General features: G+C 39.8%; 1 protein-coding gene across 2 annotated transcripts in view; it reads right to left on the bottom strand.

The window, feature by feature from the left end:
• FCHO2 (FCH and mu domain containing endocytic adaptor 2) overlaps positions 1 to 26,202 on the bottom strand; it is a 141,425-nt gene that overhangs the window by 43,511 nt on the left and 71,712 nt on the right. Inside the window, exons 9-11 of one of the 2 annotated variants that reach the window (XM_075541159.1) lie at positions 18,296 to 18,340; positions 7,056 to 7,128; positions 2,903 to 2,927 (exon numbers count right to left, since the gene is read on the bottom strand). In XM_075541159.1, the coding sequence (XP_075397274.1) occupies positions 2,903 to 2,927; positions 7,056 to 7,128; positions 18,296 to 18,340 (143 nt within the window). The remainder of the gene's footprint in view (positions 1 to 2,902; positions 2,928 to 7,055; positions 7,129 to 18,295; positions 18,341 to 26,202) is intronic. The other variant, XM_075541160.1, reaches the window with a different exon arrangement.

The raw sequence follows: 26,202 nt of genomic DNA, 5'->3' as shown, positions 1-26,202 counted from the left end.
TTTAATTCAAAGCCATTATTGCCAGGGTGAGGCAGTATCTCACTCTAATTTTGACTTAAACCACTCTAGTGGCTAATGATAAAGACCCTTGATGATGCTGTGGTTAAGCAGTGGGCTGCTAACTGCAAAGTTGGTGGTTCAATCCATCAGAACGCCCATGGGAAAAACATGAGTCTGATTGCTCCCATCAAGATTTATAATCTTGGAAACCCTATAGAGGAGTCATTATGAATCCAAATCAACTCAGTGGCAGTGAGTTTGGTATTCTAATGGCTAAGGGGCAGAGAGACTCTTTTCATGAATGTCTACTTTGGAGAGATGTTTGCTCATGTCTTTTATCTACTTTTTAAATGGACGGTCTTTTCCATGTTGAGGTGTTGAAGTTTTCTATAATTTTTAGAGATAAGACCCTTATAGGATATATGGTGTAGCCAAAACCACGTTTTCAGTCTGTGAGGTTCTTGTTATACCTTGCTGTCAAATCCATTTGGCTTCCTGGCAGAGCAGAGCTGTTCCATATGGTGTGAAGGCTATGTCCTTTTAGAAGCAGATACCTACTTCCGTTTTTAGAGCAGCGGTTCTCAAACTGTGGGTCACGACCCCTTTGAAGGTCGAAGGACCCTTTCACAGGGGTCGCGTTAGACCGCCAGAAAACACTTAAATAACACATAAATATTTCACAATATATAATTATATATTGTTTTGTGATGAATCACTATGCTTTAATTATGTTTAATTATGTTCAATTTGTTATAATGAAAACCTGTCCTGCATATCAGATATTTACATTACAATTCATAACAGTAGCAAAATTACAGTAATGAAGTAGCAACAGAAACAATTTTATGGTCACAGCATTAGGAAGATTGAGAACCACTGCTTTAGAAGCATCTCTGGGGGGCTCAAATGACCAACCTTTTGCTATTAGTTGAGCATTTAACCATCTGTGCTACTCAGGGACTCCTTAAAAGATCACAATTGCTTTTAGGAACTTTTTCCATAGTAATTCAAGTTCACTAGTCGCTCCTTGGGAGAAGAAGAGGCTGGCTGTCCCAGTAAAGATTTACACAGTCTCAGGAACCCTCGGGGATCACTAGAGTCAGAATTATCTCAATATCAAACAAGTTAAAATTTATTTAACCAGCCTCTACTTTAATGCTTTATTGAGTTCAGTATTTTGACAATATAAACAATGTTGGAATAAACAAATTTTTCTTTCACAGGAGAGAGCTCTTTATATCAACATTGTTGATTACATACACTGTGAAGAGAGAGAGACTAGAAAGCGACCAGGTTGCTTCAGAGAGTTCACTGAAAAACTAAAGAGATGTTTTCCCACTGAACTTTCTGAAGTTACATGTATGTTAATGTGGATGTTGAAAAGTTTTATGCATATAGCCATAACGATTCCAAGCAGCATGACTGCTCCATCAAAAAGAACACAGGGGAAAGGGCGGGGGGTGGGGGGCGATATGCATTTCAGAGTTAGGTTACTGACACATTGTACCAATTGAGGCACCAACAGAATAAATGTATAAACCTTACATTTTTTGGCTAATTTTAGAGGTTAAAATATAATTTCATTCCAACTTATATCAGAATGAGGCTGTTTTGACCACGTTGATGTTTATCTCCACTTTCATTTCTTTCTGTGAAAACTGCCCTTTTTATCCTACACCTTTTTGCTACTGGGTTCTTATCTTTTCTACTAATTTGCAAGGAAATTTAATAAATAAAGCAAATAGTCCCTTGTAATGTGTCATAAATATGCTCGGCCAGTTTGGCAGTTCCAATGCTTTCATAGTGGTTTTGTTTTAGGGTTTTTTTTAAATACCATTTTTCATTATTATACAAATTTATCAATCATTTCTTACATGACATTAAAATTGGGTGTTCACTTTAAAAGTCCTTTCCTAATTCTCCTGATTAAAGTACAAAATCAACTATTACAGAAGAGTATCAATGAGCTAGTGATAGAATTTTAAATGTATTATTTAACGGAAGTATATAGAAAATCAAACATGAACTCCCAAAGAACTTTACTTAATGTTACAATCATCAAATAAATGTTTGCATAATTAATTCAAAATAAAATATATGGTAATTTTATAAAGTAAAGGTGAAACACATCTTTCAAATTTTTCATTAATTAGTAAACTAAGAGCAGCAAAACAGGTAAGTGGTAAGATGTATATTATACAGCAAAGACTCTAATTAAAATTCTAGAGCTCAGTAGACATCTATTTATTTTCACTAAAAATTATCCACAAATAATTTTTTGTATTTTAAAACTAAAATAATAATTAAAAATACTAGCTTTATTTTTAAGTAACAAAATACAATGTTTCATGAAACACCTGTAGTTCTTATTTTCATACAGTATTTTGATATGAAGGATCAAAATGTTTGGGGGACAAAGGATACAATGTTTATATAAACAAGAACAATAAGCAGAGTGTTTGATCTTCCTATACTTAATAACATGGAAAGCATTTAGTGAAAAATTTGGTACATTTACTTTACCAATGAAACAGATTAAACAAAAATATAATCCAATTTTTCATTTAAAAAAGCACATTAATGTACTTATCGTGATTCTTGCTAATGTTTTTTAAATGACACTCTCTTAACAAAGCTCAAATGCATGAAGTGATAAGGTAATTATTTTAACAGACCTAAAGTTCAATTAGTAAAAGCACCACCTTTTAGAATGTAATATAGTATGTAAAGTTCTGGCATGTTTCCCAAGAAAAAGTAAAACACTATCACAAACATTTGCTTTTCAAAAGTAGTTAGAAAACCTTTCCATAGGAAAGTGTCTGGCAATTAAAACTGAAAATGCATTGATGAAATAATCTGAATAGTAATGTACAATAACACAACCAGGATTAGAAGTACTTACAAGTGAATCTGCATCAGGGGATTCCCTATTAAAACAAAGAAAATATTATAAATATTCAACAATTGAACAGTCTATCCGTTGTATTTAAGTACATGCTTATTAAACTCTACAAAAATATTTTGAGAAACCAAAACATTCAGATTAAATTTCACCAAATTACTTTTAAAAATCACTGAAATATGTATCCTATTCTCATCATTGATAATAAAGGAAATCACAAATAGCTTACAAGTATTATTAAACTACTTTCAGAAGTACTTATTTTTCATGAATATGCAAGTACATAACTTCATATCAAAAAGCCTTCAATCCTGGGAGACACCTTTAACAGGTACTGAGTTAAGTGGTGATGGAAGCGCAAATGTGTGAATTGTAAATACTGCCAATGAACTGTACACTTAAGATAATAAAAATGGAAAATTTTCTATTATATATTTTACCACAAGAAAGTTTTTAAAAATAACAAAAAGAAGGCAGCCCTTCTGGCTTGTCCTAGTCCCGCCTACTCACTTCCCACCCCAGAAACTTTTCTTGGTCCGTCAGGTGGTCAGCATCCAGCACAGCTGAAGAATTGAGAGCATGCAGAGATGGTGACTGCTGCTGTTGACAGCTACCCCTGACTCATGGCAACTCCACGCAAAATGGGACCAAGCTGTTGTGACAAAATAGGGTTTTTTGGTTTTTATTTTATATCACAGGATTTCATTGGCCAGTTTTCAGAAGATCACAAACCTGTAATGTTTTGTAAATACTGGGTCAATTAAAATATATTGTTAAAGATTTTTTAAAGTGGGGTGGAGCTAGAGATAACAGATTCTATCCCTTCAGGAAAGTACTTTCTTCTTAAAAGCCAAAGTAAACATTCAAGGAACAGATGTTAACTAGATATAAAACATTTTGAATTGGTCTTAATTTGTTACTCAAATGCCACCTGTGGGAAAGAAGAATAGGAGAAACTGAAGAAATTCGGACCAGAGAAATATCATTTAGAAGGCAAGGCCACCCTTTGCCTGTCAGTTTGTCTAACTGCTGTGGCTGTGTGTTGCTCTGACGCTGGCAGCTACGCTATCAATATTTCAAAGAGCAGTGAGTCACTCAATATAGCCGCTTCCAGCAGTGCTTCCAGATTAAAAAAGAAAGATTAGGCAGAAAGGTCTGGTAATGTACTTCTTAAAATCGGACAATCAAAACTCTATGGGCACAACACACTAGTGTCTGAAGGTTTTACTGGAGGCACTGGATGATAAGCCTTCTAGATTGGATAGTTTTCAAAATAGACATACCACCAATTGTGAAGCTATCACAGAATGAGGAAATGCTTCACTTTGTTGTCCAAGGGATCAACATTAGTAAGAGCTGACTCTGAACAAGATGCAAGAATAGCCAAAGCAAAAATTGTTCTCCAGTTTGAAATGGAGCCAAAGGCAGATAAACAAACACACACAGATCCAGGCATGGGTTTGGGGTCCCCATAAATCCTAGCTCCAACTTAACAGCAATGAGTTCTAAGAGCATGGCCCTGCTCAATACTTGCCCTCAGCAAGGGAACACAGAAGATATGGGTGCTCTAGCAAAATGTGGTGAAAAAATTAGATGGTGCCTGGCTATCTGATAAAAGAGTGTCTGGGGTCGTAAAGTGTTTGGGGTCTCTAAACAAGCGTCCATCAAAGACAAATATCATCTAAGTGCACATGGAAGAAACACACCGTCATCAGTCACTAAATAACTGTAAATCAAATAATCCTCTATCGAAGAAGGGATCAGTATCAGGGCCTACATTTTGAGAATCTGGCTTGCAAAAGGCTATGGATGACAGGGGCAGCCCAAGATCAACTTGTGGGAAATAAGCTTCCATTGAACTCCTTCTAACCACAATTAAAGGATGGGAGGGACGTTATTACTAAACGGAGTGCACTGGAGAGATGAATATAGAAGATCAAAGGGATAAAGCAGACTTGAACAGTTAAAATCTTGTCAGTTGATCCATCCCCTCTGATGCACACTGGACCTGCTTGGTTTTCAACATTTTCTGTATTTTTTGGTTCATTCGTATTAGGGTTTATTCTCAGAGGTGTTAAGTCATTGGGGGGTCACCCTCTTGAAGCTGTTACCTATTTTTGTTTTACAGTATATGAAACCCAGGATTGATCGACCTTTAGGGACAGCAAGTAGAATAAGGGTGTTTTTTTTTGGAGGGGGGGGAGAATAAGTGTTGATAGTGGTGGGGTGGGCGAAAGGGAGACGATGTCCAGGAGTCCAGGAAGGAAAAGAATGTTTGGAAACTGACGGTGGAATCAATTGCACAATACTGCTTGATGTGACTGAAATGTATGTATTGACTCCTAATTAAGACTAATTTGTAGAAAATGTTCTCTTGTGACTCCTAGTGGACCCATAGGACAAGGTAGAACTGCTCATGTGGGTTCCCGAGACTATCACTCTTTCATGGGTGTAGAAGAACTCATCTTTCTCCCACAGAGCAGCTAGTGGTTTCAAGCTATTGACCATTGGGTTAGTAGCAGTTACATAACCCACTACACCACCGGGGCTCCTATGAAAATAAAAGGTGATGGGGACCCAATGCCCATCTGTAGACAGCTGGACATCCCTTGCAGAGGGGTAGTGGGGAGGAGATGAGTCACTCAGGGTTCAGTGTAGCAACAATGAAACTCAAAACCTTCCTCTAGTTCTTGAACGCTTCCTCCCCTCCCAATTATCATGATCCCAATTCTACCTTGCAGACCTGGTCAGACCAGAGGATGCACAGTGGTGCAGCAGGGATCTGGAAACACAGGGAATCTAGGATGGATGAACCCCTCAGGACCAGCGGTGGGAGTGGCGACACCGGGAGGGAGAACCGATCTTGGAGATCTATGTGTAACCTCCTCTCTGGGAGATGGGCAATGGGAAGGTGGGTGAGGGGAGACACTGGGCAGTGTGACGCTGGGCAGTGTAAGACAAGATAAAATATTTATAAACTATTAAGGGTGCAGGGGGAAGGGGGAGCACGGAGGGAGGGGGAGGGAAAAAAGGAAAATGAGCTGATTCCAGGAACCCAAGTGGAAGGCGAATTTTGAGAATGACGAGGGCAATGAATGTATAAGGGTGCTTTACTCAATTGATATATTTATGGATTGTGATAAGAGTTGTATGAGTCAAAATAAAATTATTTTTTAAAATAAAATAAATAAATGAAAATAAAAATTAATTTTAAAAAATAATAATAAAAGGCTCATCGAAATGTGAAATTACATGAGAGCTCTCAACCAATCATGCTAGAACATGGAGATTTTTCATCTTTAGCCAACTTTACTGGGTCAACAAATTGTTTAAGACATTTTATTAGTGTCCCCTCAGTCTAAACAAATTATATAATTATGGAAAGTTCTTTAATTCAAGTTTGTTTCTGATTAATTAGAGTTCAATAATTCTTAATTATTGGTGCATATTAGGAATCGCATGGGCTATTGAAAAAGAAAAAAATTATCTGGGACCTTACTTATAGAGAATATGATAAACTTCTCAGTTGGGGCCCATGCATACACATATTTATTTTAATTCCCATTTTTTAGTCCTAAAGTGTAGCCATCGTTGAAACCTCTGCTTAGCTAATACTAGTATAATCTTAGGTGCTAATCAGATACTCTCTTTGCATATAATCTCTTTTTTTAAATGATAAATATGCCTTATAAATACACCAAATATCTACCTAAAAAGGATGACCTGGTACAAATAGTACTTTTACTTTCTCTCATCGAACACTTTCAATTTATGTATGCATATATGTTTAGCATTATCTAGAAGAATTCACACCAAATTGCTGATCATATTTTTCTCTTAGGCAATAGGATATTGAAATTGTTGACTTTATTCCTATACTTTTTATTAGAAAACGGGTAGTTAAAATTTTTCATTGTCAAGATATGAAGGCTTTCATCTATTATGCTGAAACTTTTAAAATAACTAATAATGCCAGATAAACTAAAAAACGTGTTTATTTAGAAAGGCGTGCCTCCATTTTTTTCATATATCTTACATATAAGAGCTTTGAGTCATTTCTTAAGAATCACTGTTTCTCAAATTCAAAACAATTATTTTGTTCTTAATCATTCACAATAACAAAAATTATTTTGACAATATTTAATATACTTACACAGATTCTGCATCCTTTTCCTTTTTAATTATCCCTGGCAGTGCAAATGTCTTTCTTTTCCGTGGTTTCACACCTTTAAAAAGTACACATGGTTAAAAACACATCAACTTCTCCTGATAATATATTAAACTTATGAATATATCCTGTATGCTGAGAGGTAATTTACTCATAATTATTAAAATTAAATTTGGATGAAAGAAAATAAAAGCATCAACTGCTGAATCTCAATATTTATTTAAGCCATACTCATAGTCAGTCCATTGAGATTTTTCTTGAAATACAGTGACCTAATATGGTTTTTCTAGCCATGCCCTTCAGCATTTAACAATGTTTTAAGGATATGCTTACGGATCATCAGAACAAAAATCATATCATTGTGAATGAGGGGGGAGTGCGGAGTGGAGACCCAAAGCCCAACTATAGGAAATTGGACATCCCCTTACCGAAGGGTCTTGGGGTTAGAGACGAGCCAGTCAGGGTACATTGTAGCAATGATGAAAAATAACAACTTTCCTCTAGTTCCTAAATGCTTCCTCCCCACCCACCACTATCATGATCCCAATTCTACCTTACAAATCTGGCTAGACCAGAGGATGTACACTGGTACAGATAGGAACTTGAAACAGGGAATCCAGGACAGATGATCCTTCAGGACCAGTGCTGAGAGTGGTGATACTGGGAGGGTGGAGGGAGGGTGGGGGTCAAAGGGGGAACCGATTACAACGATCTACATGTGACCTCCTCCCTTGGGGACCAACAGCAGAAAAGTGGGTGAAGGGAGACGTTGGACAGTGTAAGATATGACAAAATAATAATTTATAAATTATCAAGTGTTCATGAGGGAGGGGCTTAAGTGGAGAGTAAAGGTTTTGATAATAATGAGGGCACTGAATATGTAAATGTGCTTTACACAATTGATGTATGTATGGATCATGATAAGAGTTGTATGTGCCCCTAATAAAATGATTTTTTAAAAAGATATGCTTAAAGTTTTCAGTAGCTGCTTCCTCCAAAGTAGACAGGTTGGTAAAGTGAAGAGGCAGAGAAAAACAAGAAGGCCCTCAACAAGATGGATGAACACAATGGCTGCAACACAGCTCCAGCATCGGAGCAACTGTGACGATGGCTCAGGACTGGGTTAACTGGGCGTTCATTAGGGTTACCATCCGGCTGGGTATAATATCAGCCATATAAGAAGCAGGAGAAAAAAATCTACCAGCAAGAGAGAAGGGTCAGAGATGGAGCACATTTTTTGGACCCCAAGATCTGTATGCACTGACCCTCCACGATTCATAAGAAAGCTTTGACCAGAGGAACACCAGAGGATCAGAAGGCGCAGAATCAGAAGGCAAAGGACAAGGCAGAGCAATGGACTTCCCAGTCCAACTTTATAAAGCAAGGAAACCTGAGTGCTTTCCCGTAAGAGGCTGGTTTGTGGAGTGGGGTACCTCTGGGCACTTAACTTGAAAAGCAGGGCTTACTGTTCCACCTTGGGGTTGAGGACCTATAAGAATAGCATGCCTTTGGGTACTGACAGTACTTTCTACAAAAGCTTTCTCACATTGTCCTGGCAGGGCAGAGTCCAGGTCAACAGGCTAAGGAATCAGAGAGAGGCCTGCTTGTAAGTATGGCAGAGATGAGACGGTCCTGACGGAATTATCGTATCCTAGGCATTTCTCACCTAATTATAACCTATGGATATCCCTAATAAGCCCCATAATCTGAAAATGTTTGTGAGTTCCGAGTGGCTATTGCATGAATCATCAAATGCTGTCACAGAAGTAGAGGACAGGGGAGGGATGCTGCTGCCAGAACAGGGTGAAGAAGGGATGAAAGGTGGAGGCAAGTCTGGGTGATGCTGATATAGAGTAATTTTCCTCCCCTGTGTGAAGACAGAGAATCAGGCCTCATGTCCATATCACATTCACTTGGTAAATTTGGTCACTGAAATGCGCTTTCCTTTCCTAAATCTTCCTTAAGTCATCTCAGGCAAAATACCTAAAACCCAAATTAATCTCAGTGCCACCAAGTTGATTCTAATTCATTGAGACCTTATGAGGCAGGGTAGACCTGCCCTTTGAGTTTCACATTTTAAAAGTCATAATACATAAATGCATTGTTTTAATTTTAAAAAGTATTGGCAGATCCAACTAGCAGTATAACAAGGGATATTTAGCAACATGGCATTCCTACGTCAGGTTATCTCCAAAATAAACCATGTTATCAATGGATAACCAAGCTGAGAAGCAAATACAATTTTTATTTTCTTAATATGTAAATGCTTCATCTTCTTAATACATTAAAAACTATAATGTGAAGGCTGGCCATACTATAAATTATTGATGGAAGTGAGTATTTAAAATTTAGCTGCTTATTCTATCAATACGACAACAGTTAGAGATCTTAGGGGATAAACTTAGGTTAATCTTATTTTATAGCTGGCATTTTTGGGGTTACACAATGGGCTGTTAACCACAGGTCAGCAGTTCAAAACCACTAGCCACTCTGTCAGAGAAAGATGAAGCTTTCTAATCCCATTGAATTATCCTCTCAGAAACCCACCTAGGCAGTTCTACCCCTTCCTCTTATAGTTTGGCTGTTAAGTCAGAATTGACCTTATGGCAGTGAGTGAGCTTAGTCACAATTATGAGTTTGATTCCAAGCCAAGGAACCTCATACTCAACTTCACCTGTCAGTGGAGCTTTGCACAATGCTATGATGCTAAACGGATTTTAGCACAGCTTCCAGATTAAATGGACTAATGAGGAAAACACAGTGATCTACTTCTGAATATTCCCAAAGGAAGAGTTGGAGAGTTACATAATTTCATGTCAACTTGAATATGTAAAAGTGTAGGGGTGGACTTTAGCCTGTCAATCATGTTGCATGCAGACTGATTACTTACCTTGGAGGGGCAACGGGGATATAGCTCTCTCTGTGCCATCACCCTCCTGCTTACTGGCTACTCCAAGAGCTCCCAGAGCCCTATGATACTTCCACCACCAATGGATCCACGTGACTTTGCACCCACCGGTCTGTGATTGTCCTGCATTCTGCATTATTGTCTGGGTCTGAAAAGGATCTTATGGACTAGTACCAGACTTATGAACTTAAACTGGGATCTTTTCTTGATATATAATTACTTCGTGATATAATGCTCTTTCTGACACATATACAAGCGTCACTGGATTGTTTTCTCTAGTCAACCCAGCCTAACACAGGAGTGGAAGGAAAATGGAACTGTACAGGATCATGGAAGAACTGGACAATGGGTTGTCGTTAATTTCCAACTCCTTGGAACTAATCTGGTATTAATTCTACTAAAAGAGAGTATTACTACAGTTGATGTCAGGAGTGAGATTCCTTATAAAAGAGAAAACCAAAGGGGAAGGTAAGTGAAATTTTTGATTATTACATGGTTTTCTTTGGCTATTCTTACCTGAAGTAGTTGAAAGTAATGAGATGGATCTTAAACTGCACTGGCTGCCCAGGGGCAAAATCTAGGCTGTTTAGACCAAATGGCTGATAAAGGCCAGGACTTGTTAGGTAACATCCTACAAGAGGCCTATGGTGATGTGCACCTGAATGAGATAGTCTAGATCAAAGAGGATTGGATTTGTGTGCTTTACAAAGGACTGTGTTTATAGAGTTGGCTTCCATTATCACCCACCACAACATGGGTGATTAGAATTTAGGCACCAGTACACTACTCCCTCCTCCAAGTTTGGATCTTAGCGTTGACAGTAAGAAACCTGGAAGGCACATGCTGGTGTGATTCTTCTGTATGGACTTAGCTGACTCCTCAATTAGATGGCTGCTTGTTTTGAGACCAGCCTTTATGACCGCAGACGCTATTTTTCTTGATCACAGACACCGTATGATTTCTTCACCACGCTCTGCTATGGCCCTCCTATCATCAGTGATCTGTAAGTACCATGTCACAAGAACTGATTGTTCTTCTATTAGGACTACGATCAAGTGATAACTCAAAATCCATTCATATAACTATGGTATCTGTCCCTGGCACACTTTTGGAGACATCTTTATCATTTTGCTGTGGTACATCATAGGTCATCCTATGGGAATTAGGCAATTCTATTGGTGGTAACATTATCATGGTTAATGATAAAACACTGTTGTTCAAAGGATTTTTTAGATGTCTAGGACAGCTTAGTCTCTAATACATGAATTGTTAATTCTACAGCCCACCTACAAGGAATGTGGATAGCCCTAATATCAGACATAGAGCATGGTACCAAGGTTTTTAGCCATTTTATTTAGACTGGAATGTAACACCTTGCCATTAGGTCTCCCTTTGGACTCACTTTCAATCTATCCTAAAATTTTTAACATCGTTTGTTTCCCTTTAGATCAAAGTCTCTCACTGTTTTATATGATCATTGTTGCTGGGTTAGTGGGGGGGTTGTTGTTTTCTCTGTGTTCTTTGTCCTTGTTTCATGTTTTTTTCTGTACAGGAAAAGTCGGAATTTATGAAGACAATAATTGAAACAATTACCTGGGACAAGAAAGAGGAAGGTGGGGGAAATGGGAGGTCAAATACACCAACAGGTGTAAGAAGGAAGAAAATGTGCCAAAGCTGACTGTGATGATTATGGTACAACCCTTCTTAATCACTACTTAATTGTACAATGAGTTAATCATAGCTCAATAAGGATTATGTTCAGAATTATTTGTTTAGCTGACTGTACAAAAATTATACTGATCCCTCCTATCTGGTGTTATAGACACAATGCGATCAAAATTATTATTGCAAACTATGATCAGAGAGAGCTTGTAAGTCACACTTCAATCTTTACAACTGGATTTGATAAAAGGAGTTAGGAGTTTGAGAAAGGGCAGGCTTTTGTTTTAAACCAATGTAAATCAGAAGGATTTAGAAAAGCCCCACCCAGACCTGTATGGGTTAGTATATTTGCATTTAAAAAGGCATCTAGTCCTATGAGAGGAGGGTGAGCTGTGAGGTGGGGTAGGGTGTGATTATTTGGCCTTCTGAATTCTGAGCTAGTGTTTGTCTATGGCCACACCTAGGCTGGAAAAGTCTGTGTGTCCATCAAGGAAGATCCCCTTCCAAGACTGAAAGTTAAAGGGATACAGTAAGTAGACTGGTATACTAGCTGTGTGACCCTGGATCCAGTTGGGGAGTGGTCATGAGAGACAGGAAGTAATGAAGAGATGGGCTGAGTTTGGACATGTTCCAATAATACCGTTCAGATACTAAGTCTATGGGCATAACCTAGTACAGGGGGTTAGGACTGATGGAGACATGTGAAGGGCCCAGATTGTTTACCTAATGCCCATCTGACCTGGTGATGATGGCTAGGGCTGAGATAACTAGAACCCAACCAAATCAAGAACACTCTGTTGACCCTGTGAGCTGGTACACACTGCTGCATTGGGATGGGCTTTACATTTACAGAAGATCACAGTTCCATATGCCATGAATATTCTTCCGATCAAAGAAGTTACATAAACCTATGTCCCCAAAGTACTGGGTTCTTAGAAAGGGTAATCGGATATCTAAAATTAAGCAAAGATAAGGGCATGAAGTTTTTAGCTTACAAGCTTTCATGTGTGTGTTTAGTCTTAAAATAAGTGAAACAAAGGAACATCCTCACTGAATAGTTTTCTCTTTTCCTGATGGATTGGGGTCTGGGGTAGGGAAAGATGTTGATCAAATTATGATTCAAGTGTGACTGTCAACAGGGTTAATGGTGATTGTAAACTTGTAATTGTAGAACATGTAACTGAAAGAGGAATGAAGTAAAATTTTCATGTATGAAGGAAACATGGCTACAAGAGCCAGAGAGTGGCCTATAGTGGAGTGGATTTTTTTTTTTAATTTTAAAAGATCATTTTATTGGGAGCTCTTACAACAATCCATACATCAATTATATCACGCATATCTGTACATATGTTACCATCATTATTTTCTAAACATTTACTTCCTATTTGAGCCCTTGGTATCAGTTCTTTTTTCCCCCTCCCTCCACCACATCCCACCTTGATAAATTAAAATTTATTATTTTTATATCTTATACCAACTGCTATCTCCCTTCCCCCAGGGTTTTTGTTGTTCGTCCTCATAGGGGATAGGGTGGCAGGCATTGTTGTGATGCGTTCCCCCTTCTGCCCCATCTCTTCCAGCCTTTCCCCTACCCTCCTGGTATTGCTACTCCCATTTCTGTTCCTGAGGGATTTACTGACCTGGATTCCATGTGTCCTGAGCTCTTAGCTGTACCTGTATACATGCTCTGGTCTAGATCATAGTGAAAGGCAGGACTGGGGTCATGATAGTGGGGAACCAGAGGAACATTGTGTTTTATGGGTACTAAACCTTCACCCTGGTTGACTCATCTCTTCCTTGTGACCATTCTGTGAGGGGATGGATGACCCATTGGCTACAGATGGATTTAAGGTCTCTGTTTCAACTCCCATCTTTCTCACCAATGTTTTGTTTGTTTTCATCTTCTGGTGTCTATTACTTGATCCCATTGATATCTCATGATTGCACAGGCTGGTGTGGTTCTTCCATGTGGGCTTATTGCTTCTCTGCCAGATGGCTGCTTGTTTAATTTCAAGCCTTTAAGATCCCAGACACTGTATCTTTTGATGGCCGGGCACCATCTGCTTTCTTCATCACATTTGCTTTTCTACCCATTTTTTCTTCCGTGATCATGTCAGGAGGGTGAGCATCACAGAATGCCAGGTTGTTAGAACAAAGTGTTCTTACATTGAGGCAGGGTTAGAGCAGAGGCTCAAAGTCCATCCACTACCTCAATGTATTGCCATATGAATATATGTATATACATTAATATCTCTATTGTTATGGATTAATGTATTTACATATGTACATAACTGTTGTTTATACCTCTATCCATAGCTTTGCTTTCTAGGTCTTTCCTCTGTTTCCTTTTACCTTTTACATTCCTCACCATCATGGTCACCCTTCTTCTGCCTCTTAGTAATTCCTCTCAGCTAGCTTGCTGTTGCTCCAACACCCCCTGGATCTCTACATCCTCTTCGTTGTTGATTTTAATTCCCTAGTTGTTCCCATGTCTATTGCATTGTTCTCACACAGCTCCCTTTCTGGAGTGAACTCTCTTTCCTTTTTCTTTTTTGCAGGTGGATAACTTTAATGAATCAAACACCATTTACAATACAAGACCCCAGGATAGACAGGGAGAGGCTGGGGTACAGTCTGCCTCCAAGCTCTGCAACCTCATGGCCTATTCCCTGAGTGCCAACAGCAGGGTGGCCGGGCTGAAGCAGCCTCAGAATTTCAGGAGAATCACGGGCTAGTACTTGGGCTGCTTGCAACACAGTTTGTTGAAGTTCAGCTGCAGAGTTGTCTCCATGGCCATGATCTTGGTGGCTCTACCCCCTTACAGACGCTTCATCTCGGCCTGGCGCCTCTCACCCGGCCTCTCAGAGGGGGTCTCCACCGACCGGTAGATGAGGAAGTACAGGTCGTGGTCGGCTTTCACATACTTGCTGAGGAGCTCATCCTCCAGATGCTGCAGCTGACGTTGCTCCTCTTTGTGCCGCTCGGTCTGCTCAAAGTACTCACAAAGCTCCAGGGTGATCTGCATGTTGTTCAGGTAACACTCAATCTCCCCGTCTGACTTGCTTACCATCATCTCCTCTGATGTCCAAGCTGCCACTTCTCTGGTACAGGCCTGGAAACCGAGCGCAGTCACACGGGTGCTGCTGAGACCCCCAAGGAAGCAGATGTGTACCCTGCGGGCTCTGGGCACAGGAGTGAGGGCCGTAGGAGGGCCAAGGACATTCACTCTGCACAGCAGGATGGCTGTGGTTTAGAGACAGAGCAGAGAAGTACCACAGGAGAATGGCGTAGGATTCTAGAGCCTTCCTGTAAGCAAGGTGGTAGTTTTGCATCTAGGCCATTCCTTGATGATAATGCTGCCAGTATCTCTCACAGACTGGACGGGAATACCAGGGATCAGTGTCTTTAGAAGATGGCACCTTTCCTGCCATCTCTGAGGGTTCTGTGTCCCAGCAGGTCCCAACATATTTTGCTTTCAATAGAGTAAGCGTTCCAGCAGGGTATTTCCGAGAGTATTGTCTGTGCATTTGCCTTAAACGTGGCCTGTGCTTCCTGATTCCTGGTCTAAATTCTGGAGCACAGCAGTGAATGTAGACTCCTGGGCATGCAACTTGCTGATTCCGGGCGGTGGCAGATGAAGGACCTAGTTTTTGGTGGGAAGACAGGGTGGGATGGTTGCCAGGTAACCTTGTTTTATGTCTTACCAACATCACTAATGAGTTGCATTCACTTGGAAATTCAGCTGGGACTAGAATGTCAAGGATAGTCAGTCTCATTCACTTTTTGGGCCTTTGTGTTGGCTAATGGATGGAGTTTTCAGATTGCCCCTCTCTCTCTCTCTGTGTGGCTTCTCCTTTGGTATTTGTTAGCTTGGAGACTTTTCAGCACTTAGTCACTTGGCCATTCTGAGAGGGAGGGGGGCAGATCCCTGAGTTCTCTGCTCTCAACAAACTAAGGTTCTGCTTGACTCTTAGCTTGTCTGGAATGTAACCGGAGCATGCAGTACGCTCCGGCCGTGTTCCCCTTCCCCTCCCAGCATGAGGAGTGGGCAGCGTGTGCCCCGGGCTAGCTCGGGGAAGAAGGAAGAGCCAGCTGGAGAGGCCAGGATTCTTGGGTTCTGAGAGCTGGGGGCCGATGCTACCAGGGTTTGGAGGGTGAGCGAGGATAGAGGGTTGGAGGAGGTAGGACTCCCTTTGGTGGGGAGTGGGGCCACAAGAGTGCGGGCCTTCCCATTTCTGCTTGGATTCTGGGGTGTGCAGGGGGGCTCGGGGGAGGCAGTTCGTATGGTGGCCTGCGGCACCTGGACGCCTGACAGCCTTTTCCCGCGTGTGTTCCCCCCTCTCCACCGTTAACTGAAATTTCTTAATGACTTTTCTACCCAATTTTCTTATTCCCACCAACTTATTGGACGAAACTATGCAAATAGGGCATGTAAAACACTTAACAGAGGGGACTGGTCAGTTTCAGTGCCACATCCCAGGTTTACAGGAATGAGCCATTTTTGAAGCAAGAATAGAGAAGGAAATCCAAAGGATCCTGGGAGAACACCTTCAAGATTTCTCTATGATTGGTGGAGGCTGTGAGACCAGCTGCATCTCAGACCATCACAGCAACTCAGAGCAGCAGCACAGCGGCTAGGCATCCTTTATCTGGCCTGAGACTATGGAACTGAAGGATAGAGTGACAGGTAGGCTGGCTTTCTGGTCTACAGAAGGAAAGACCAAGGGACCACCTGACTGAGAGCCTGAGAACAGGAAAGAGGTTCGGCTGCTGGCTGAAAAGACTAATGACTATTTCCTTAATGTTTGTTGACCCTGACTTGTGGTAATGTTAGGTGGTTAAAACAGGGACAAAGGTGACCACGCACCATGCTCAGAAATTCGAGCTCCTGGCCAGGAAGGGTTGATACACCTAGGTGAGTGGTACACCTGTATTGGCCCATCTAAGCAAGGTGAATTTAATACAGCCAATGGGGTCGACCAATACCGTCAACCACGCCTCCCAACAGGAGCTCTTAGAAGCCAGAAGTTTTTTCTCTTGCACATGCTCTCCCAGCAGCGGACACACAGATCAGTGCGGCCACGCTGCCGTCCCAAGTGGCTGGGTTGCAGACTCTCTCTCTGGCTTGTTTCATTTACTGTAATACCAGAAACTGTTTCTATCCTTTATAAAACTCACTCAGATCACAAGCCAGGCTTCAGTGTGAATTCTTTCTCGCTCAGCCAAAGACCGGGTTATTTCCTACCTGGAGAAATCCAACAGCAACTTCCCTAATAAAGCCCCTGCATTGTGTGTATTGTCTTTGAGTTCTGTGTGGCCACTGCAATGAAGACTCAAACCCATCATAGATGTAGAGTGGTGTGGGAGGAAAAGCTGGTGTCAGAATAGGTAAATGTAGACAGACCATAGAGGCTTGTTTCACCTTGTTCGTGACAATAGGGAAGCGACAGGAGGTCAGACAGAACACAAGGACAAGTGTCCTGAATAATGTGTTAGCAAATAAAGCTGTCCCCTTACAACATTCAACTGTGCAGCATGTTATGATGTTTGAAACCAATGATTACTTTTATTTTCAAAATAGGTATTATTCACTATCCTCATAACAAATAAGCTTAAAGTATAGAAAATTACATAATTTACTGTTCTCTTAGCCCAAGCTCATAACTCTTTGACTATTCCACACAATTTCAAACCATTTCTTAAAATTCTTGCAAAGGGCTTGGGGGGCAGGAGGAGAGAAAGAAAATATTTCTATCAATTATAGTATCTAACAAAGTAAGATATGTAACACGTGAACAAAAAATTGTAATTCACTCGGATTTTTCAAACTGTAAAAAACACCTATTTCACACAAGTGAGATGGGTTGTGTGCCCTCTTCCTTCAAATCATCTCCCACTTTCAATTGGGGAATTAATATTACTACACAATCTAATTTACTACTAAAATGTTACCAGGCTTTAGTAGCACGATGGGATAAACAATGGGCTGCAAACCCCAATGACGGCAGTTCAAACCCACTAGCTGCACATCAGTAGAAAGATGGTATTGCCTGCTCCTGTAAAATGTTAGTCTCAGAAACCCTAGAGCAGTGGTTCTCAACCTGTTGGTCTCCACCCCTTTGGGAGTCAAACAATCCTTTCATAGGAGTTGCCTGACTGATAACAGTAGCAAAATTGGTTAAGAAGTAGCAATGCAGATACTGTTATGGTTGGAGGGTCACCAGAACATGAGGAGCTGTATTAAAGGGTCTCAGCATGAGGAAGGTTGAGAACCGCTGCTATGGAGGGTCACTATGAGTTGGAGTTTACTCAATGGACGTGGTTTTGGTGTTTTTGTTTAGAATAAACTTTATACATTAATGTGTAGTGATGGGTTTCATACATATAATATTAGAAGGCTTAAGAATGGATGGAAAGCAATTTCACTGTATATTTGTAAGTAAATATATGTATTTAGTTTTTTAACATACATACTCTATACATTAATAGTTCTTTTAGAAAACCTATCATGTATTTATTAAGCAATCATTGGGCTTTCAAATCGCTTTCTGATTTCTGTATCACTCCCTAGAAAGCCTGACACCAAAAAATGGCAGTCCCTCTTTATTTGTTCAGTACAGACAACATTAGCTGACATGACGACTGGTCGACTTACCTTCAACTGCACTAGCAGGGTCACATTCTTCAAATTCAATAAGGCCTAGAAAAAAAGTAACAACTTCTAATAGAAAACAAATAGTTGGTAGAAAAAAATTCAATTCAGATTAATTATAACACTTTAAAATTTATGAAATACTTTCCAGTGTTAACTGATAGTGTTAATTAAAATATCAGCAATAAATTTTTATTTTCACAAAAATATATTAAACTATTTTTATTACCAGTAATAATTTAAGAAATTACTATTTCTTATGGTCAAAATTTACAAAATCCCTCATATGTAAAACCACAGAACTAGAGAGACAAAGATTTAATATATTATATCTGCTTTGAAGAAGCCTGCAATCTATTTGATGAGACAACACAAGCATAATAGACAGGTGCTGGATTCTTGGTTGTGTCCATGGAGAGGAGACCAGGATTGAGCATTTACTATACTACAAAATGTAAACTCGGCGTCTTTTTCTGGTTAACTACTTTATCTCCTGAAAACTAGAATAATGCCGAGCAAACAGAAAGCCTTCAATTAAATATGCTGAGCAAGTAAATGGATGAATTACATAAAAACCAAGGGATACTGCTGGGTTTACAATGCAGATCTCTCTAGTTATGAAGTCCATGCTTTCTCAGGCAGCAAGACTGAATAACAGATCAAGGAATCTGAAGTTTACTCTGGAGAAAATGAAAAGACTTTCGTGGGAAAGTGATTCATATACACATACATCCATGCAAAGTGATTTTACAGGAGTATCAATTCAATACGTGCAAAGACTATAGGAAAAAAGTAAGACATCACAGAAACCAGTTATAAACAATTAAAATAGTCATGAAATGACAGGACTGCTGAAACTATGCTGAAGTATCATAAAATATGATGTTTCATACAAAATATCAAATAATCTACATAATAAACAGAAAAATAAGCAAAAGCATGAATTACCACTCTGCTACTGAAATATCCCAAAAGCTAAATATCAAGTCAAATAATGTTATCTTCCATTAAACTGTTGTTTGGCCCTGTTTTACATAACATATGGGTGGTCAGCATTCATACCCATCACTCTTTTGTGAAAATAAAATTAACAAGAATTTTCTGAAAGTGATCCCAGCCAAGCCCTTGAGTCCCTAGTGACTCATAACTGGCCTACAGAGGGGTCTGGGGCTACATCCTGTTCAGGAGACAGCTGCATCTTCTTCGCACCCCTCTACAAGTAGGAGCATCGACAAATATTAGTATAATGCCCCTTCTTCCCGATTCTAAAATATATTCAATCCTAGTTCCTTTTCCTTCTTTTTAGATCATTTTATTGGAGGCTCATACAACTTTTGTCATAATCCATACATACATCCATGGTGTCAAGCACATTTGTACATTTGTTGCCATCATCATTCTCAAAACATTTTCTTTCTAATTGAGCCCTTGGTATTAGCTCATTTTTCCCCTCCCTTCCTACTCTCCTACCCCCATGAACTCTTGATAATTTATTTAAAAATTTTTCCATGTCTTACACTGACTGATGCCTCCCTTCACTCACGTTTCTGTTGTTCATCCCTCTGAGAGGGGGTTATATATAGTTCATGTGATAGGTTCCCCCTTTCTCCGCCCCTACCTTCCCCTTACCCTCCTGGTATCACTACTCTCATTATTGGTCCTGAGGGGTTTATCGTTCCTGGATTCCCTGTGCTTCCAGCTCTGTTCTACACCGGTGTACATTCTCTGGTCTAGCCAGATTTGTAAGGTAGAACTGGGATCATGATAGCGGGGTGGAGGAAGCATTAAAGGAAAGTTGTGTTTCATCAGTGCTATACTGCTCCCTGACTGGTTTGTCTCCTCCCTGAGACCCTTCTGTAAGGGGATGTCCAGTTGCCTACAGATGAGCTTTAGGTCTACACTGCGCCTCATTCACAATGATATGATTTTTTGTTTTTTGATGCCTGATACCTGATTCTATCCACATCTTGTGATCACACAGGCTGGTGAGCTTCTTTCATGTGGCTTTGTTGCTTCTCAGCTAGATGGCCACTTATCTTCAAGCCTTTAAGACCCCAGAAGCTGTTATCTTTTTTTTTAATACTTTTATTTTATTGGGAACTCTTACATCTCTTATCACAATCCATATATTTTTCTAGTATGTCAAGCACATTTGCCCCCATCATTTTCAAAGCATTCTCTTCCCACTTGAGCCCCTGATATCTGCTCTCGATTTCCTCCCCCTCCCTCCCCCACCCACTCTCTCACGAACCCTTGATAAATTATAGATTATTTTTTCAGTATCTTACATCATCTTCCGTTGCCCTTCACCCATTTTTCCATATTCGTCTCCCTGGGAGGCAACTTCAGGTTGATCCTTATGATCTGCTCCCCCTTTCTCCACCCCCTTCTCCTAATCCTCCTGGTAGCTCTACTCTCCTTGTTGGCCCTGAGGGGTTTCTCTATCCTGGATTCCCTGTGTTGGGGGCTCTTATCAATAGCAGTGTGCATATTCTGGTCTAATCCGATTTGTAAGGTAGAATTGAGATCATGATAGTAGGGTGTAGGAAGCACCAAAGAACTAGAGGAAAGCTGTGTGTTTCATCAATGCTATACTGCACCCTGACTGGCTCATCTCTTCCCTGTGATCCCTCTGTGAGGGGATGTCCAATTGTCTACAGATGGACATTGGGTATTCCCTCCATGCCCCCCTCCCCAACCCCGCGAGCCATTCACCTTGGGTACTGTTTTGTTCTGGGTCTTAGATGCCTGATACCTCATCCTTTCGACACCTCATGATCACACAGGCTGGTGTGCTTCTTCTATGTGGGCTTTGTTGCTTCTGAGCTAGATGGCCCCTTGTTTATCTTCAAGCCTTTAAGACCCCAGATGCTATCTTTTGATAGCCAGGCACCATCAGCTTTCTTCACATTTGCTTATGCACCTGCTTTGTCTTCAGCGATCATGTCAGGAAGGTGAGCATCACAGAATGTCAGTTGAATAGAACAAAGTGTTCTTACATTGAGGGAGTATTTGAGTGGAGGCCCAATACCCATCTGCCACCTTAAATATATGCACATAGCTCTATTTTCCCATCATCATAAATATATTTACATATGTATTTGTCTGTATTTAGACCTCTATAAATTCCCTTTGCCTCCTAGTTCTTTTCTCTATTTCCTTTCACTTTCTTCTTGTCCCACTATCATGTTCAGCCTTCATTTGGGTTTCAGTAATTCCTCTGGGTTATCTTGCCCTTGATCAAGCCCTATCAGGCCTCCTACACCCTCCTCGCTATCGATTTTGGATCACTTATTATTCTCTTGTCCCTGGGGTTGTTAAAAATTCTTAAGTATGTAATAGAACGCAATGAAAGAGTGAAATTTTAAAAATAAATCCCTTGAGTAGTCAAAAATATTGTGCAGTAGGCTACTATATAATGCTAATTTGTTCTTTTAACAGCTGAGATATAACAAGCTATTTTCTTTTAATCATTACCTAATACATCTTAGGTGGTATTGAAGCAGTGGTTAATTTTCTCTAGGTAATTAAACAAACTTTAGCACATACCATTTGATCCTGACTTTCATTTTCTAATGGAAACAATGCTAATATGGCTAAACATTAACTCTGATATTAAGAAAGAATGAACAACTCTTGTATAGCTCCAAAAAAAAAAAACCAACGTTAAAGATGACTGTGGTGCAGAGAATTACTTGATATGGCTCTTCTAGCCATAGTATTGGAGATTCCCTAATCAACCTCGTAATCATGACTGTGAGTTGTGTGTGCCCAACGTACTGCATTTGGTATTTAGTGGAGAGGCAGTGCTCAGGGAAGGGATGACTGGTGCCAGATTGGTCAAGAAGGTTGTAAGGTGGAGGTCGGCCTGGCCTCCTCCTCAGAGGAATCACCCTTGGGCTGATGTTGTTTGGTCCTCCTTTTCTCTGGTGAAGTCATAGGAGGTCAAACACACCCCCCATAGCATCTCTGCAGTAAACATTAAAAATCAGAGCCCTAGTGGCATAGTGGGTGACAACTTGGGCTGCATACTAACTGCAAGGTCAGCGGTTCAAAACCACCAGCTACTCTGTAGGAAGAAGATGAGGCTTTCTACTCCTCTAAAAAGCTGAATCTCTAAAACCCAGAGGCCGCTCTACTCTGCCCCACAGGATCACTGAGTCTAAATTGACTGGATGGCAGTGAGTTTTCTTGACTAAATAAACAACTGACTACATGGATATATCCAAACATAATTTATATAAAAACTTTAAGAAAATGTTACAAGAAGGGGGGACTACAACATCAATCTTTAATCATCACAAACGTTTTGTGGAATGTGATTCAGAAATTTAAAACATATGAGATATTTAATTAATAGTGCAAATTTCCATGGAATAAACCCTAACTCTCAGGTCATCAACAGGGCACGTTTCCGTCTTTGTTTAACTAAATACTGGCCTCAAAACTCACATATAGTTGGACTAGCCAAGTCAAATTATTTCTGCATACTCCCAACTCAAACCAAAAAGCACTAACTGTAAAGCCAATGTTAATACAAACACACCCAAATCTAACAAGAACAATGACAATGAAGCGAGGTGGGTGTGTGTGAGTTGGTGACAATATTTCTGAGCTTGTCCATGGGCCAGTGGAATGCAGTTCAGCCGCATTCCTAGGAGCCAGGGTAGTGAACCAAGCAAGCCAATATGAAAGAGAGCATCAAACTCCAGCCCTAGTGGCATATGAAAGACACAGAAGTTTGAGCTCAAGTTCTAGTTTTGCCTCTTGCTTAACTGATTATTGTTGTTAGGTACCTAGAACGAATTACTTAGTCTTTTTAAACCTTGTTTGCATTATCTATAAAAGATGATTACATATATAAAACATTTATAATAGAGGATAACTGACAAAATTATTGTGAAGACTTAATGAGATGAGTAAATATTTGTTTAATATTATACAACCTGAAAAATCAAACATCTCTACCCAAAGCTCATAAAGCATTGTAATATACTAACAATTTACTCATGTAAAATCATTCTCCCCTCTCTTATACCTCTAAGAAGGCAGGCATCAAGGTCTGTTCTATTCAGTGATGTATCCCTAGGAAATGGCAGTGCCTCCACCGAGGCAGCTCAATAAATGCCTGTTAAATTAATAAATCAAAAAGGTTGCGTAGGCTGTAAGAATCTATGTAAGTGTACTGTTGCTGCTGCTTGGTGCTGTCTAGTTAGCGTCAACCACAGCAGCTCCATGTATGGCAAAATAAAACACTGCCAGTTCCGGAAGCATCCTCATAATCATGGCTATATGTATGAGCCCATTTGTTGAAGCCACTGTATCAATCTATCTTTTTTACTGACCCTCTACCAAGCATCATGTCCTTTTCCATTGACCAGTCGCTCTTAATAGCATGTCCGATGTATGTGAGACAAAGCCTTGACATGCTTAGTGTAACAAGCATTATTCTGGCTGCACTTTAGAAAAGACCAAACTCTTAACTGCTATCGAGCCAACTGACTCACAGCCACCCTATAGGATGGAGTTGAATTGCCCTTGTGGGTTCCTGAGACCGTAATTGTTTATGGGTGTAGAAAACTTCATCTTTTTCCCTGGGAGCAGGCTGAGAGTTTTGTACTACTGACCTTGTGGTTTGGAGGCCTAACTCGCAATCGATTATATCACAGGACTACCTTATACAATAGTTCCTTCTTCTGTCCAAACCCTCATGTCATTGAGTCAATCTGGACTCATAGCAACCCTATATAGTTTCCAAAGCTTTACAAATCTTGATTGGAGCAGACAACCTCATATTTCTCCCTCAGAGCAGTTGGTGATTTTGAACCAAACTTATGGTTAGAGGTTCTGGCAGTTCATTATATTCTGGTGCAGTGGTTACACATTGGGCTGCTCACTGCAAAGTCAGGAATTAGAAACTACCAGCCAGCTCCGCAGGAGAAAAACGGGGCTGTCTATTTCCCTAAAGAGTTATAGTCTCGGAAACTTACAGGGGCAGTTAAACCCTGTCCTAAAGGGTCACTATGAGTCAGAATTGACTCAGTGGCAGTTGTATTTTCTACCTTGTTTAAGCTTCCTTCAGCTACTAACCAAAAGGCTGGGGGCTCAAATCCACCCAGTGACTTGATGGGAAAAGATCTACGATTTTGTTTCCACAGTCATTATAGCCAAGTGTGTCCTACGCAACAGCTCAACTCTGTCACGAGATCGTTACAGGTTGGAATCAAAGTGACAGCATCCCAAATCAACATGCTTTATGAGGACTGGGTTAAAGTAGAAGCCATTCAAACATGAAATTAAATGAATGAGCTTTGTGTTGGCAGTCTGACCACAGGAATCTTATTTGTCCTTTTCCTTTAGGGCTCACCTTCTTCGTGCTTTTCTGTGTATCTTTAAGGACAATATAGGTTCTCCAGAGATGATTTCAAGTCACTGCGACCCTACAGGGCAGGGTAGAACTGCCCCTGTGGGTTCCTAAGACTTTAAGATCCTTGTGCAAATAGACAGTCTTTCTTGCGTAGAGCGGCAGGTGCATTTGAACTACAGACATTGTAGCTAGCAGCTCAGTGCACAGCCCAGTATACCACCAAGGCTCCCTCAAGTATGTCCCGCAAGCTATCAAATGGAAGCTTACATTATTATATGGAAAGTTCAATGGGTTTTGCAACAAAGTCCTTTATTTAAATATGCTACACATTAGCCTAAAACCTTTTGATTTTCCTTAATTTGTTCCTTTCTTATAAATGGAAACTTGCTAAAAATGTTCATGAGCCTTTGCTTCTGAATATACCACATTCACACCTTAGCTCACATTCGAGACTATTATGTGTCATGATTTATAGTGTTTTTACTGTACATACTACAATTTTTGCTGTTATATAAACAATAAATTATGGAAAATACTTTTAATATTTTTCCTACCATTAAAAAATAAATGTGATATATGGATCGTTATAAGGATGTAAGAGCTCCCAAATAAAATAAACTGAATAAATAAATAAATAACTTTCATGAAAAAAAAATTTTGAGCTATAAATCCGACTCAGTAAAATTAGCAGAATAACTGAAAACAGAAAATAACAAAATTTGTGCTCTAATCTCACTTAATAGTAACTGACACTAAATAAACACACACACCAAACTCCCTGCCAAGTTAATTCCAACTCATGGTCACCCTATAGAACATTAAAAAAAAATACAAAAGTAGACTATATGTAAAACAGAAAACACTTAAGATTTGTGCTCTACTCTCACTTAGCAGCAACTGAGACTACTTACAGACTTTTAAGTAATTGTCAACAGAACATAAGATAATCTAAAATAGAAAATACTCATCTATTCATGGCTCTTTCAGAACACAAGTGCTTTGGTATTCAAAGCATCCACTTACAGTCACTCAAGTTCAGGAAGAAGCAGCCAGTGCTTCAGTTAAAAAGTAGCAACAAAAATGTCACAGCAATTATCAAACTCAGAAGAACTCAAATTTACTGCTACTGGGTCCATTCTGATGGTCTCAGTGCTTTTGAAGGAAGTTACAATGCTCCGTAAGTGTTTGACTTACACAGAAGAATTGGAGACATTCATTTTTAAAGTGAGTGTGTTTAAAAGTTATAGCCTTTAAAGGTTATAACTCTCAACAGATAATGGACTAAGAAACCAAAAAGGGGAAAACAAAAAGGTAAATTTTTATTTAGATTTATAAATGTTTTAAAGAACTATGCCTCTTCTGTACGTTTAAAATGTGTATCTCATAGAACTTTCCTAGCCCCTGTCTGCCAGAGAGGGCCCATACAAAACAGGAGAAAGAAAATAACCGGAACAATGTCTACACAATTCATGGCTAGAATTCATCTTATAATACAAAATCTTTAGAGATAATGAATTCCATACAAAATTTCATATATGTCATT

This window comes from Tenrec ecaudatus, chromosome 2 (genome assembly GCF_050624435.1).
Source record: "Tenrec ecaudatus isolate mTenEca1 chromosome 2, mTenEca1.hap1, whole genome shotgun sequence".
Classification (NCBI taxonomy): domain Eukaryota; kingdom Metazoa; phylum Chordata; class Mammalia; order Afrosoricida; family Tenrecidae; genus Tenrec; species Tenrec ecaudatus.
This window is presented reverse-complemented; position numbering and strand designations above follow the sequence as displayed.